Source organism: Schistocerca serialis, chromosome 7 (assembly GCF_023864345.2).
Source record: "Schistocerca serialis cubense isolate TAMUIC-IGC-003099 chromosome 7, iqSchSeri2.2, whole genome shotgun sequence".
Classification (NCBI taxonomy): domain Eukaryota; kingdom Metazoa; phylum Arthropoda; class Insecta; order Orthoptera; family Acrididae; genus Schistocerca; species Schistocerca serialis.
The window spans coordinates 11,759,911-11,775,818 of record NC_064644.1 but is presented as its reverse complement, the minus strand read 5'-3'; the positions used below and the strand labels follow the sequence as shown (position 1 = coordinate 11,775,818).

Here is a 15,908-nt window from a genome sequence, read left to right as displayed (position 1 = left end):
AGGCTGTGAAGCAGACAGTTAAGTCGTGTAGTCGATATACTGGACGTACAACGAAAATAATCTGTTGTGAATTTCAGAATTGTGATTTGGAGATCAGTCGAGTGGCCTCGCGATAGCTTACACAACCGTAAGCCGTATCAACAAAAGTTTTGTCGTGGATGCAAAATTTCCAAACAAACTGTGCTGACGTAACTGCGCTACAAGTGCATGTGCATTAATTATCTTGATTATTAGAGACGTGAATAAATTGTGAAATATTCTTTACCACCATCAATTACGGCTGCTTACTGCTTCAAGGCAAAAACTATCGGTAAATTCTCATATTTAATAATGTAAAGGGAGTAACAGTCATATATGTGAAAATGCCGGGATGGTTGCTTTGAAGGGGCACGGTCTATTTCCTTCCCCACTCTTGACACTGTTCGAGCTTGTGCTTCGTCTCTAATGACCTCGATGTCGACCGAACGTTAAACTCAAACTCCTTCCTTCCATCCTTTTTTGAGTTGTTGACTATTTACCAAACGACATAGCGGTATTAATGGCCACAATGGAAAACAAAGGTTTGGCTTTGTTGCTTAGTAACTTTCCGTATTTGAATCAGTTTGCTCTAAAATTTTCAAATTTATCTCTATTTTAAACACTACTTTCAGATCAATACTTCAAACATGGTTGCTGAAAATCTACATAATAAGACTCTTGATGCAACTTCTGTTTCTCAAGGAACTTTGCTATGATAGAAGAAAAGCATCAATTAAACCAATTCTGTTCATTAAAAAGGTAATTTAAGCAGCACTGACGTACGTTCCGGTTTAATGTAAAGTAAGCAAGCCCCAAGCCATAGTCAGCACCATTACTGCACCATAGCAATGATAGTGTTACCGATAACAGTGCCACCAAAGCGGAGTTACTAAATGCGGTTCTCCGAAATTCCTTGCCAGAGGAGGCGGAGCAGTTACTTTAGAATTCGAATCAAGAACTGCGGCCAACATATCCTTGGTGTAATGAAGCAACTCTCATCATTTAGTGCTGGCACGTCTTCCAGCCCAGATTGTACACCAATTAGATTCGTTTCAGAGCATGCTGATATAATTGCTCCGTAATTAACAATCGTATACAGCTGCTCGGTCGACGAAGGATCCATACCTATAGACAGGAAAGTTGCGCAGGTCACGCCAATTCTCAAGAAAGTAAATAGGATTAATCCGCCGATTTACAGACCCGTACCATTGATGTCGATTTGCAGTGTCATTCTGGAACATGAACTGTATTCAAAAATTGTGAAGTACCACGAAGGAGACGATCTATTAATACACAGTCAGCGGGGTTTCGGGATATATCGTTCTTGTGCAACAAAACTAGCTTTTTATTCTCACGACGTGATGAGAGTTTTCGACAAGGGATCTCAAATTGGTCCCATATTTCTAGACTTCGAAAGTGTTTGTGATACAGTTCCTCACAAGTGGCTTGTAATTAAATTACTTACCTACGGGGTATCATCTAAGTTGTACGACTGGACTCATGATGTAAGAAAAAGCAGAATTCGTAGTAACTGACGGAAAGACATCCAGTGAAACAGAAGCGATATCTGTAGTGCAACGGGATGTTAAATGCTTACCTCCTCCTCCTGCTCCTCCTCTTTTGGTGGTTTTGGGAGCTGCGGTGTTCACTGTCACTACGAAACTTATGTTCACCGATCCCTGTACCCGTTTTGATGCTCGTTATTAGCTGAGGGTTATTTGTTGCTAAGAGGTCAAGACTGTTTTCACAGCCTTTTACCAGTGGGCTCGTGAACTAATTGCTTGAAACACTTTTCAGAGAATGCGTTTAGCACAATTTCGGATGACGTTTTACACGTATTTCCGGATTTAAATATACATTTTCGCCAACATATCGAGGATACATTGAAGTCACCGCCAATTATAAATTTATGAGTCTGGTGCGTGTTTGAAATTAGACTAAAGTTTTCTTTGAAACTTTCATAAATGGTATAATCTGAGTTCGAAGGTCGATAAAGGGGTCGATTTATTATTTTTTTCCGGTTGCCAACAATGTCTTCTGCCCATACTAACTCACGGGAACTATCTGCTTCAACTATGCCACAAGAGCAACAAACACACCACTGCCAACTGCATCTAGTCTATTCTTTCTGAACACCGTTAAATCCTTCGCAAAACTTCGACAACTTATCTCCTGCTTTAGCCACCTTTCAGCGGCCATAACGATTTGAGCATCGGTGCTCTCCATCATCGGTTGGAGCTCTGGAACTATCACAACACAGCTACGGCAGTTTACAATTGGTATACCGACGGTTCCCGTATATCCGTTCTTCCTATGTTTGACTTGCAGCCTTCGATACAGAAGCCCTTTTTGTATTTCCCCGAGACCCTATAACCTAAAAGAAACCGCCCAGTCCACGACACACAGTTCCTGCTAACTGTGTTGCCGCCTTCTGCGTGTAATGGCCTGCTGACCTACACTGCTGGCCATTAAAATTGCTACACCACGAAGATGACCTGCCACAGACGCGAAATTTAACCGACAGGGAGAAGATGCTGTGAAATGTAAATGATTAGCTTTTCAGAGCATTCACACAAGGTTGGCGCCGGTGGCGACACCTACAACGTGCTGACATGAGCAAAGCTTCCAACTGATTTCTCATACACAAACAGCAGTTGACCGGCGTTGCCTGGTGAAACGTTGTTGTGATGCGTCGTGTAAGGAGGAGAAATGCGTACCATCACGTTTCCGACTTTGATAAAGGTCGGATTGTAGCCTATCCAGATTGCGGTTTATCGTATCGCGACATTGATGCTCGCGTTGGTCGAGATCCAATGACTGTTAACAGTAATGGAATCGGTGGGTTCAAGAGGGTAATGCGGAACGCCGTACTGGATCCCAACGGCCTCCTATCACTAGTAGTCGAGATGACAGGCATCTTATCCGCATGGCTGTAACGGATCGTGCAGACATGTCTCGATCCCTGAGTAAACAGATGGGGGGACGTTTGCAAGACAACAACCACGTGTACGAACAGTTCGACGACGTTTGCAGCAGCATGGACTATCAGCTCACAGACCACAGCTGCAGTTACCCTTGACGCTGCATCACAGACAGGAGCGCCTGCGTGCACGAATGGCAAAACGTCATTTTTTTGGATGAATCCTGGTTCTGTTTACTGCATCACGACGGTCGCATCCGTGTCTGGCGACATCGCGGTGAACGCACATTGGAAGCGTGTATTCGTCATCGCCATACTGGCGTATCACCCGGCGTGATGGTATGGGGTGCCACTGGTTACGCGTCTCGGTCACCTCTTGTTCGCATTGACGGCACTTTGAACAGTGGACGTTACATTTCAGATGTGTTACGACCCGTGGCTCTACCCTTCATTCGATCCCTGCGAAACCCTACATTTCAGCAGGATAATGCACGACCGCATTTTGCAGGTCCTGTACGGGCCTTTCTGGATACAGAAAATGTTCGACTGCTGCCCTGGCCAGCACATTCTCCAGATCTCTCACCAATTGAAAACGTCTGGTCAATGGTGGCCGAGCAACTGTCTCGTCACAATACGCCAGTCACTACTTTTGATGAACTGTGGTATCGTGTTGAAGCTGCACGGGCAGCTGTACCTGTACACGCCATCCCAGCTCTTATTGACTCAATGCCCAGGCCTATCAAGGTCATTATTACGACCAGAGGTGTTGTTCTGGGTACTGATTTCTCAGGTTCTATGTTCCCAAATTGCATGAAAATGTAATCACATGTCAGTTCTACTATAATATATTCGTCCAATGAATGCCCGTTTATTATCTGCATTTCTTCTTGGTGTAGCAATTTTAATGGCCAGCAGTGCATTTAGCCCGACCCGGACCCCACCACCCTACTGTGCAAGTCGAGGAATCCGCAGCCTACACGGTCGCAGACCCATCTGAGTCTCTGATTCAGACCCTCCACTCAGCTCTGTACCAGCGGTCGCCTACCGTTCCGTTCCATTTCGTTGAAGTTCTGTGTGAAACGCCGTTAAAAGACAGCTGCTGCTCAATAAACATCTTGCGAGTTGCGGACCGTAAGGGAAGTTCTGGCAGTGTGACGTGGCAGTGCACTCACCCCTGATGAGGTTGACCTCAGCTGGGGAGAGCGCCGGCAGGCGTGACCTGGTGCGCCCCTCCTTCCTGCAGTTGGCCGCCACCCTCAGCTTCACCACCTCTGGGAAGTCGCCCTCCCTCGAGAAGATGGGGTGGGCCCACAAGCCGCACTGCAAACGTAAGTGTACGCCAACACTTTTCATTCAAATCGAACAGCAAGATTCAGTGTGAGTTACAATAATATAAAAGTTCATTCAATGAGTTGCTCCAGTGGAAAAGCGTTTGGCGTCATTGGCCACGAGGCCCCTGACGGGGCAGTTCCGGTCGCTTTGGTGCAGGTCTTATTACATTCGACGCCACGTTGGGCGACCTGCGCGCCGGATGAGGATGAAATGATGATGAAGACAACGCAACACCCAGTCCATGAGCGAAGAAAATACCCGACCCACCCGGGAATCGAACCCGGGCCCGTAAGACGGCAATCCGTCACGCTGACCACTCAGCTATCGGAGCGGACAGGTGCTCCATTGGTACAGTGAAACAAGGAGACAAGGTGAGAGGTGTCACAAGGATAGTTTCTGTAGACTGCACGAAGCTCCAGGGCTTACACATGAGCACACCACTGTCTGTCTAGAAAGCTACGGAAGCACCTTAACTAAATCTGTATGACGCAGAATGTATTGAAGAAAATATTCAGGATGACACAGCAATCGAAATGCATAGTGGCAGCCACGTAGAGTTGGCACCACTGCGGATCAGTGACTTTGCACTGGAAACAATCTCAACATTTACTAATCATGGAACAGTGGGACGGTCAGAAGTGTACCTCTGCCATAAAAATATTTTACAAAAACAATGGTAGTTTCGAAAGTGCACAGAGGGAGCCCGAGATTTTAGGATGTCATGGTCGCGTTCCCTCGAAAGACCGTATAAAAAATTGGATTAAGACTGTTGAACAGTCTGGACATGCTCAAAAAACAAAGAGAGACAGTGCTCGTACTGCACAGAACGTCGAAGCTGTACTCGTTTCGGTCTTATGTACCCCAGGGCGTTCAGTTCGTAAGGTTCAAATGGCTCTGAGCACTATGGGACTTAACTTCTAAGGCCATCAGTCCCCTAGAACTTAGAACTACTTAAACCTAACTAACCTAAGGACATCACACACATCCCTGCCCGAGGCAGGATTCGAACCTGCGACCGTAGCGGACGCGCGGTGCCAGACTGTAGCGCCTAGAACCGCTCGATCATCCCGGCCGGCTAGTTCGTAAGGAAGCAGCTGTGTGCAGAGTGTTCCAAAAGAGTGTCTGTCGAATTCTCCAGTATGATTTAAAATGCCTTCTGTACAAGCTGCAGATCGTACAACAACTGCAGGAGAAAGATTAGCAGTTGTGGTTACAGTCCCGTCAGCTAATCACGGTGAACGTAAACGAGGACACTGGATTTCTGGACAAGCTCCGGGTATCAGATAAGGCCCATTATCATCTCACAGGTTACGTAAATAAGCAGAATTACAGTTACTGAACATACAGCAACCCTAATGAACTTCATGACGGCCCTTTACACGTCAGTATAGTGACAATATGGTGTGCAGTTTCATCACATGGGGTCATAGAACCTCACTTTTTCGAGCGGATCACGGTGATTGTCACTTCGGATCGGTAAGCTGAGATGTTCAGTCTTTTGTTGTACTTACATTGAAGAATATTCCACAACCTCACAAAACCTGGTTACAACAGGATGGATTGTACACAGCAAGGCAATCAATGGCGGCTGTGCGATAATTCTTCAGTAAACGTGTGATCTCGAGTTTCTGTGACGTTCTCTGGTTCCCAAGATCACTGTATTAGCCCGTGTGGGATTTTTCTTGCGGGGGGGGGGGGGTGGTACCGTAAGAGTCAGGTCTACACGGCATGGCCAGGAACACTCGATGAACTGAAGAATTGAATTGAAGACGAAATTAGTGCTAATTCAGAGCCACTCCTCCTTATTATATACGAAAATGTAAAAATTTTTTACATCTTCGACTAGAAGTATGTAGAGAGGGCCCCAAGTCCTATCAATGAGCGACAGAAAAGGTAGTCTGAGAGGCCATTTTCTAGTGGCAGTTGTGTCTCTATAGATGGGGCGAATTCTAAAGGCCCCCATACACAGGTGGAGAAGACTGCCAAGTGGGTCTCCCCCAACCAGTTTGTCTGTATGTAACGATGGGTCCGCAGTTGGGTCTTTGGTCTGGGTCCATCGGTTCGACTACCTGCTAGCCCTGTCCGTCAGCTGCCAGCACAGTGCAGACAGGTATGGCCCATCAAGCACTCGCAGGAGTCCACACACAGTCAGAGGGGTCGGCGAGCATGTCGGCGAACTAGTTGGCAGACCAGTTGGGCTGTGAATGGGCGTCGTAAGGCACGTCCACCCCACGGGAGGGTAGAGCCCTTATCTCTTTGGCAGGTCGCTTCTGTCGACCACACCGCTTTGTCACTGTGGCACGGGGCAGTCGTTTGCAGCTCCAAGTCTTTAAAAGTGGGTGTTGCATCTGGAGCGGAGGGGGACTTTCTAAATAGCTTAGTTTGTAAACAAAGCTCTGATTCCAGTCAGTACCAAGTAAATTCTACTACAAGCGACCATCTCTGATAAAAAGAGCCTCTTGTATGCTTCAGCAGCAGGTCTTCAGAGAAAACTGGAGGAAGTCGTCCTAGTAAAAGATACAGTCTCACTGCTTACATGGGATAGCTGTCTGGCAGTTAAAATATCTATTTCTATCCTTTTCTAATGGGAGTAGGATTGGAACCATCCAGATGCAAAACCACACACACAGCAGATTTCTTTCTCAGGACATGGGAAATCGCATTATTGGGTGGCTTAAAAAATATCTGTTATACAGTCTGTTACAAAAAGGTACGGCCAAACTTTCAGGAAACATTCCTCACACACAAATAAAGAAAAGATGTTATGTGGACATGTGTCCGGAAACGCTTAATTTCCATGTTAGAGCTCATTTTAGTTTCGTCAGTATGTTCTTCCACCTACGCCCAATGGAGCACGTAATCATGATTTCATACGGGACACTCTACCTGTGCTGCTAGAACATGGGCCTTTACAAGTACGACGCAACATGTGGTTCATGCGCGATGGAGCTCCTGCACATTTCAGTCGAAGTGTTCCTACGCTTCTCAACAGCAGACTCGGTGACCGATGGATTGGTAGAGGCGGACCAATTCCATGGCCTCCACGCTCTCCTGACCTCAACCCTCTTCACTTTCATTTATGGGGGCATTTGAAAGCTTTCGTCTACGCAACCCCGGTACCAAATGTAGAGACTCTTCGTGCTCGTATTGTGGACGGCTGTGATACAATACGCCATTCTCCAGGGCTGCATCAGCGCATCAGGGATTCCATGGGACGGAGGGTGGATGCATGTATCCTCGCTAACGGAGGACATTTTGAACATTTCCTGTAACAAAGTGTTTGAAGTCACGCTGGTACGTTCTGTTGCTGTGTGTTTCCATTCCATGATTAATGTGATTTGAAGAGAAGTAATAAAATGAGCTCTAACATGGAAAGTAAGCGTTTCCGGACACACGTCCACGTAACACATTTTCTTTCTTTGTGTGTGAGGAATGTTTCCTGAAAGTTTGGCCGTACCTTTTTGTAACACCCTGTATACCCTTGCTTTGGTTGGCAAGTACTGTTTATTATTACTCCATATAATGTGTGTCCCTTTACAGAATTGTCAGATCTGCAGCGAAAAAGCTAACATTAAAACAACTATGTAGAGAGTAATTCTAGTGATGCATAAGTTGAATTACGTGCCTAATGGGTACACAGTATGCATCACCACAATTACTCCAGATTTGTTGTTTATTGGAAGCCTCTTCTGTCTATTCTAATATTAGCTCTCTGTACAGCAAATCTGATGACGGTGTGAAGTGAAACACGGTATATGGCGATTCTATAAAAACTATCTTATCTTAATCTTTCCCTGCAAATTGACTTTTTTTACTGTTCTCGGGTGTCCAGCTGGGTACAGTCGTCCTTGTAACACGATATTTCCACAGCGTACCTTGCCGTCATCTTCAGGTGACACGTTTAGATTGAGCGTCTGCGCTATATACCGCCTCCTGTATAATCTGACCGCTGTCCACTCCTTCCCCCGCTGCCTGGTCGCACGCCGCATGGGATAGAGTGGTGGGGTGACAGTATCACCGACGGCTGGGAACGAACCCCTGACCCTCACTGCTTCTGTAGAACCTGTCGGGCGTGGACGTGACTCAGCCAATGCTGTAATTTTAGTTTTCTGAACGTGCGGTCCCGAGCTTTGCTTAGGGTGCAGCCACTGTCTCTGTTCATTGACCCGTCGATGACTTGCATGTCGACAGCCTCCTTCGGAGCACAGTCCCAAAACGATGATGTCTGTCTTCATAGTTCCCTTTCTTCACACTTTATTGAGTCCCCTGTAGCTATGCAACGTTCTGCAACCGCCGATTTTGTTGCTTGCTTGACGTCGACGTGTTTTCCACCTTCCTTGCATCTTTCTTCAATTGTCAGCACAGTCTGCCTGATGTGTGCCTTGTTGCGTTTGCACGGAATACGGCAAACACCCGGTTTACGGAGCACCAAGTCATCTTTCATCGTACCTCATAGTATATGTGTTTTCGAAAGCGGGCGGAAGGCTCATTTAATGTTACTTCGAGCCAAGATTCTGCCGATTTTGTTCGATAGATACACCACACCACCTAGTAAGCAATACTACCTTAAGGAATATTCAGGAAGAACAGATGTGGCGGATCTGCTTTCAAGGAGAAGGTACGAACCTAGCAAACAGAACACGGCGAGAAAGATAAGAGTGGCGTATCTATCGTACTGCGTCGAGGTGTCGAACAAACTCGGCAAAATACTGGCCCGACGTATCATTAAATGCGTTTCCCGTCCACCTCCGAAAACGCGTGCACCACGAGACACTGTGAAAGATGTCACTCTTTCTTTGCACATTACTTGCGGGCTCGTAAAGCAAAGTTGAGATTCAGGTACATTATCTCGATGTTTACCGTTTGTATTTTCGTTTGCTTTACTAGTATTTGACTAATCATATTAATATGTGCTTCTTGTTTTGTGTGCGTGTGCACACAAGGAGTAAATGAAACTGTGGTTAATGTGGTCCAATACTAGCAATTCAGTAAATATGAGGGTGTGCCGAAAAGTTATGCGAGGTTTTTAGCTGTTCTCACTTAAAGCTTTTTAATCAAACGTTATTAGCATTCTTTATTCTTCATGTAAAAGAAACCAAGGAAAAATTAGAAGTAGGAATTAAAATCCAGATATAAGAAATATAAACTTCGAGGTTTGTTGATGACGTAACTCTGTCACAGATAGCAAAGGTTGTGGAAGACCAGTTGAACATAATGTAGAGTGGCTTGAAAGGAGACTATCAGAGGAACATCAACAAAAGAAAAAGCAGGATACTGAAATGTAGTCGAATCAAATCAGATTCAGTTGAGGGAGTCAGATTACGAAACGAGACACTTAAAGAAATAGAAGTTGACTATTATGGTCGAAGTAGAGAGGATATAAAATGTAGACTGGCAATGGCACCAAAAGTATTTCTGAAGAAGAGAAATTTGTTATCATGGAATATAGATTTACTATTAGGAAGAGTTTTCTGAAAGTATTTGCATGGAGTATGTAAGTGAAATATCGACGTAAATAGTTTAGACAAGATAAGAATAAGAGCTTTTCACATATGACGAGTTGTGGCTCAAATTCAAAGATATAGTAGCAACAGCAATTGAGAGATTCATACCTCATAAATTGGTAAGAGCTGGAACTGATCCCCCACGGTACACAAAACAAGTCCGAACGCTGTTGCAGAGGCAACGGAAAAAGCATGCGAAGTTCAGAAGAACGCAAAATCCCGAAGATTGGCTAAAATTTACAGGCGCGCGAAATTTGGCACGGACTGCAATGCGAGATGCCTTTAATAGGTTCCACAACGAAACATTGTCTCAAAATTTGGTAGAAAATCCGAAGAAATTCTGGTCGTATGTAAAGTACACAAGCGGCAAGACGCAGTCAATACCTTCGCTGCGCAGTGCCCATGGTACTGTTACCGACGACTGTGACGCTAAAGCGGAGTTATTGAACGCAGTTTTCCGAAATACCTTCACCAGGGAAGACGAATGGAATATTCCAGAGTTTGAAACACGAACAGCTGCCAGCATGAGTTTCTTAGAAGTAGATACCTTAGGGGTTGCGAAGCAACTCAAATCGCTTGATACGGGCAAGTCTTCAGGTCCAGATTGTATACCGATTAGGTTCCTTTCAGATTACGCTGATACAATAGCTCCCTACTTAGCAATCATATACAACCGCTCGCTCACCGATAGATCTGTACCTACAGATTAGAAAATTGCGCAGGTCGCACCAGTGTTTAAGAGGGGTAGTAGGAATAATCCATCGAACTACAGACCTATACCATCGACGTCGGTTTGCAGTAGGGTTTTGGAGCATATATTGTATTCGAACAGTATGGTTCTCCTCGAAGGGAACGATCTATTGATACGTAATCAGCATGGTTTCATAAAACATCGTTCTTGTGCAACGCAGCTAGCTCTTTATTCGCACGAAGTAATGGCCGCTATCGACAGGGGATCTCAAGTTGATTCCGTATTTCTAAATTTCCGGGAAGCTTTTGACACCGTTCCTCACAAGCGACTTCTAATCAAGCTGCGGGCCTATGGGGTATCGTCCCAGTTGTGCGACTGGATTCGTGATTTCCTGTCAGGAAGGTCGCAGCTCGTAGTAATAGACGGAAAATCATCGAGTAAAACTGAAGTGATATCAGGTGTTCCCCAGGGAAGCGTCCTGGGACCTCTGCTGTTCCTGATCTATATAAATGACCTGGGTGACAATCTGAGCAGTTCTCTTGGGTTGTTCGCAGATGATGCTGTAATTTACCGTCTAGTAAGGTCATCCGAAGACCAGTATCAGTTGCAAAGCCATTTAGAAAGGATTGGTGTATGGTGTGGCAGGTGGCAGTTGACGCTAAATAACGAAAAGTGTGGGGTGATCAACATGAGTTCCAAAAGAAATCTGTTGGAATTCGATTACTCGATAAATAGTACAATTCTCAAGGCTGTCAATTCAACTAAGTACCTGGGTGTTAAAATTACGAACAACTTCAGTTGGAAAGACCACATAGATAATATTGTGGGGAAGGCGAGCCAAAGGTTGCGTTTCATTGGCAGGACACTTAGAAGATGCAACAAGTCCACTAAAGAGACAGCTTACACTACACTCGTTCGTCCTCTGTTAGAATATCGCTGCGCGGTGTGAGATCCTTACCAGGTGGGATTGACGGAGGACATCGAAAGAGTGCAAAAAAGGGCAGCTCGTGTTGTATTATCACGTAATAGTGGAGAGAGTGAGGCAGATAAGATACGCGAGTTGGGATGGAAGTCATTAAAGCAAAGACGTTTTTCGTCGCGGCGAGATCTATTTACGAAATTTGAGTCACCAACTTTCTCTTCCGAATGCGAAAATATTTTGTTGTGCCCAACCTACGTAGGTAGGAACGATCTTCAAAATAAAATAAGAGAAATCAGAGCTCGGACAGAAAGGTTTAGGTGTTCGCTTTTCCCGCACGCTGTTCGGGAGTGGAATGGTAGGGAGACAGTACGATTGTGGTTCGATGAACCCTCTGCCAAGCACTTAAATGTGAATTGCAGAGTAATCATGTAGATTTAGATATATGGTGCTACAGAAGAATGCTGAAGATTATATGAGTTGATCACTTAACGAATGAGGAGCTACTGAACAGAATTGGGAAGAAAAGAAATATGTGGCGCAGCCTGACTAGATGAAGGGATCGGTTGTTAGGGCATTCTGAAACGTTAGGGGATCACCAGCTTAGTATTTGAGGGAAGTGTGAGGAATAATAATCGTAGAGAGAGACCAAAAGATGAATACAGTAGGCAGACGTTGGTTGCAGTAGCTTGCCAAGGGTAAAGTAACATGCAGAGCTGCAACAAACCAGTCATAGGAATGAAGACCACAACAACGACATTCTTCATGTTCGCATATTTGCAGGCCCTCTACTGCAGCGTGTAAGATGGCTGCGTGAGAAACAGCGTTCTATTATCGAGTTTCGAATTCGAAAATTTCGTCCACGCTTGGAGCACCCCCTCGCCCCCCCCCCCGTCCCACCCCCTCCCCCTTCATCATGCCAGTGCTAGACTACACGGGAAGACTGCGACATCTCCAACAATCGGACGCCTTGGGTTCACTGCCATTTGCCCTCCCCCACACCGCCCCGACTTGGCCCCATCCGATTTTCATCTGTTTCCATATCTTAGAGAACACGATCGAGAACTCCATTTTCATGGTGATGAACTGTTGCAAGCAGAGGTGAGTTTGTGGCTCCCTGAATAAGGACAAACGTTCTACAGTGACTTAACAACACACTGGTCTCTCATCGCGAGAAATGTCTTCTGCGTCAGGGTGACTATGTTGAGAAATAAATATGTAGACATGAAGAATAAATATGTTGAATGTTAATAACGTACGTTTTACTGAAAATGCTTTATGAATTTTGACATAAAAGATTCGGAGGCATTGCTTTTCAGCACACCTTTTCCCGGATGTTGCTGCTTGTGCAACCTGCATTGGAGTCGCATTAAGTTACGTACACGCTGCAGCAACGTCCTCAAACGGAACCTTTTTGATCGGCCCTTATACAGTTGAACTTTCTTGTAACGACATCAATTTCAATGAAAACTAGGCTATAACGTCGTGATTTCTGTTGTACGACCATATTCCTCGCAAGGAACATACTTCTCATCCTAGCTTAATACGACAAATTTGCGTGTGCCTCGTACATAACGTCACTTCCAATCTCATTTAGCATCAAGAGTCGATATACTGTAGAAGGAAATCTGTTGTTGTAATATGCCAACCTGACACATTGCCCTCTCTGCCCTTCTGTCAACAACAGATATAGTGTAGACGCCTCGTCTCATTGTTACCCCAGCGCATTCATACTACAGTACTGGTAACAATCACTGCACTCGTCACCAATACAGTTGAGGTCAGTTTACACAACCTTTTTATAACAGCATAGCCAATAAAAGAAATTTTAATGGTGGACGAAAAAGTGAAAGTGATTCATGAAATCGAAAATGGAGTTAAAAAGGTTGACGTGTGTCGTCATTTTGTCCTCTTAAATTCCACGGTCCAAACGACTTGGAAGAACAAGGATAATATTGTTACTGCGTTTAAAAAAAATGGATGCAAAATTACGCAGTTACGAAAAATGAGTGCAGCAGCGTGGATGAAGCTCTGCTTCAGTGGTTTAAGTAACAGAGAAGCATCTCCTAATGGTGAAACCAAAAGAATTTGCCAAGAAATTAAAAGATGAGGAATTTGTGTGCAGCAACAGCTTACTTATATCCAGATGCTAATTATAATAACCTTGACTCTAGGTGTAAGAGAAAATGCTTTGATACTGTCATCTTTCAACAGAATTGGCTGGGTGTCTTCAATAACTTTTACAATAACTATTCTTCAAAGAATGAACAGGACATACTTCTACAAATCCTAAGAGTCACTGAAGATGTGAAAATAAGAATACCATGAAACGATCCAGGGAAGCAAAGCAAAGAAAATTCCTTCAAGTATCACATAATGGTGGACACACAAAGAAAAGAGGTATCTTTAGCTGCATCTCTTTCAATCCTCGCTGTGAATGAGAAGCGCGTTAGGGGACAGAATATTCAGACTTTACGGTAACAGCCCTGAGCCTAAAGTCTCCATACTTATCGCTGCAAAGCGTTTAGCAGCTGCTGAGGCGCTGTTTACAAGAGAAGAAGTTTTACAGTGCTTTGCAGCATGACAGGTCGGATGAAAAACCTGAAAAAAATAAAAATGTTTTCTCTCTCCTTGCGATTATGTGCGAAGTATAGGAGTGCCCAAAATCCCTGTCCAGGAATTGTTTTATTTGAGGCAACCAACATTTAACGTTTTTTGTATACACAATATAAAAACAAATAAAACAGTCATGTGTATCTGTCATGAAGCCCAGGCAACAAAAGGGCGCTAATAACCTATGCTTTTCCTTTTAGACTAGTTGAATTCTGTCTCAGCTCAGTATGAGGAAATTGATTTATTCTCCGACAGTTGCTTTGGACAGAACAAAAACCATAATATCTCAAAATTTTTGTTAAGATACAAACCGCTTCAAGAAAACTGAGCATTTCTTCCTAATTAGAGTTCACAGCTTCACGGACTGTGATCGAATTTTTGATATTATAAAGAGGTCCCTCAAAAACTTGACAATTTACTCAGTTCGGCAACTCACTGAACTGATAGTGCAAAGTAGCGCCTCTCTTAAATTCGCAGTAATCGATGTTGATACAATCAGTCCTGTAAGGTACAATTACAAGAACTGGTGGCACAAGTACAATATGAAAAGTCCTGTACCTACTGAAAAAATACAAGGATCGGGTTAAGATAGTACACTCTGCAATTATTAAGTTTTCCCATTTTGTGCATCCAGGAACAGTTCTCACAAGACATTTCATCAGAAAGTTAACTGCAAAAAAACACCTTCATCCTTCGGCAAAATTCTATCAAGATCCGTCTCCAAGATTTAGTTCCGTATCCAGAAGAAAAACTGTTATTGAAGAAAGGAAAAGTCAATGACATGAAGAAAATTCTCTCATAGAGTGAAGACAGATACAATGACTTTTATGAAGAAATAATGTATTAACATTCTCAGATTAGCAAAATAAGTCTACATTTTCAGTGAAACTATTTATAATTCTGTAGGCTTTCGTGACCTGAGTCAGTTGACATAAAAGTTTTCTGAGTATGATACCGCTTCATATCGCAAAAAACTTCACTGGATTAATCAACGTTTCTACCACGCTTACAGTGGCCTCCTAAGTCTACCTGACACTGGTTAAGTATATCTGACATTGATTACTAGTTGCATTTATAACACTATGTGTGATCTGAAAATGAGAGTTAAGCTACCGAAAGTGGTCATCACTTTACAAAAAACATATTTACTGTTAAATGTTTGACATAACACATAGAAATTTTTTTAATGTTTCAAAAAGTTTCATAGAAGGGCTTTAACATTTTTATAATTTTTCATTTGATTATAATATTGATTGCCATTGTGTGTTTTCTTTTGTACAACTTAATTAAATTTTATGTTTGGTTATTTTCTAAAGAAAAATAAGATGTTAATTTACAAAATGCATTTACAATACCTGCTTTCACTTTGTAATGTGTTTTTCAGAGTTCATTATATTTTTATCAGCAAAATGTAGTTTATGTAACTTTTCCAACAAACATATTTCATTAAACAGCAGTATTTGTTAGAAGGGCGGTCGTCCAAGCGTAAAATAAGGTTCTGTGTCGTCCTTCAATTAATGTAAACAGCACGAAAATAGTTTAAATAATGAGTTGTAGGCCAAAAGAAAATTTTTAAGAGCAAAAAGAAAGTTTCAATATGCAAAGTATTGCTGCAAACATCTTTTTGTCTCTCTCGTAAAATCAAAATTTTAGGGATTTACGTTCTTTTAACAAACAGCGATTGAAATCGCCCAGGCAAAAGGCACAGCCGACTATCTGCCCCATCTCTGTGCAATTCGCGCTTGTGTTCCGTTTCTTATGAACTCGTCATCGACGACAGTATCCTTTGTTCCTACCTGCTCGAGGAGCTGTTTTGTGAACAAAAGACGCAGTCAGCAGCTTCCTCCTGAGGGGATGTTGTCGCGGCAAGTTGCTAGGTGACGATGGACGGATGACGTCTTACCTCGGCGT

General features: G+C 43.6%; 1 protein-coding gene across 1 annotated transcript in view; it reads right to left on the bottom strand.

Annotated features, from left to right (window-relative positions):
• The window catches only part of LOC126412572 (myrosinase 1-like), a 199,498-nt gene that overhangs the window by 3,454 nt on the left and 180,136 nt on the right, over positions 1 to 15,908 (bottom strand). Inside the window, exon 17 of the mRNA XM_050082217.1 lies at positions 4,111 to 4,258. Within this exon, the coding sequence (XP_049938174.1) occupies positions 4,111 to 4,258 (148 nt within the window). The remainder of the gene's footprint in view (positions 1 to 4,110; positions 4,259 to 15,908) is intronic.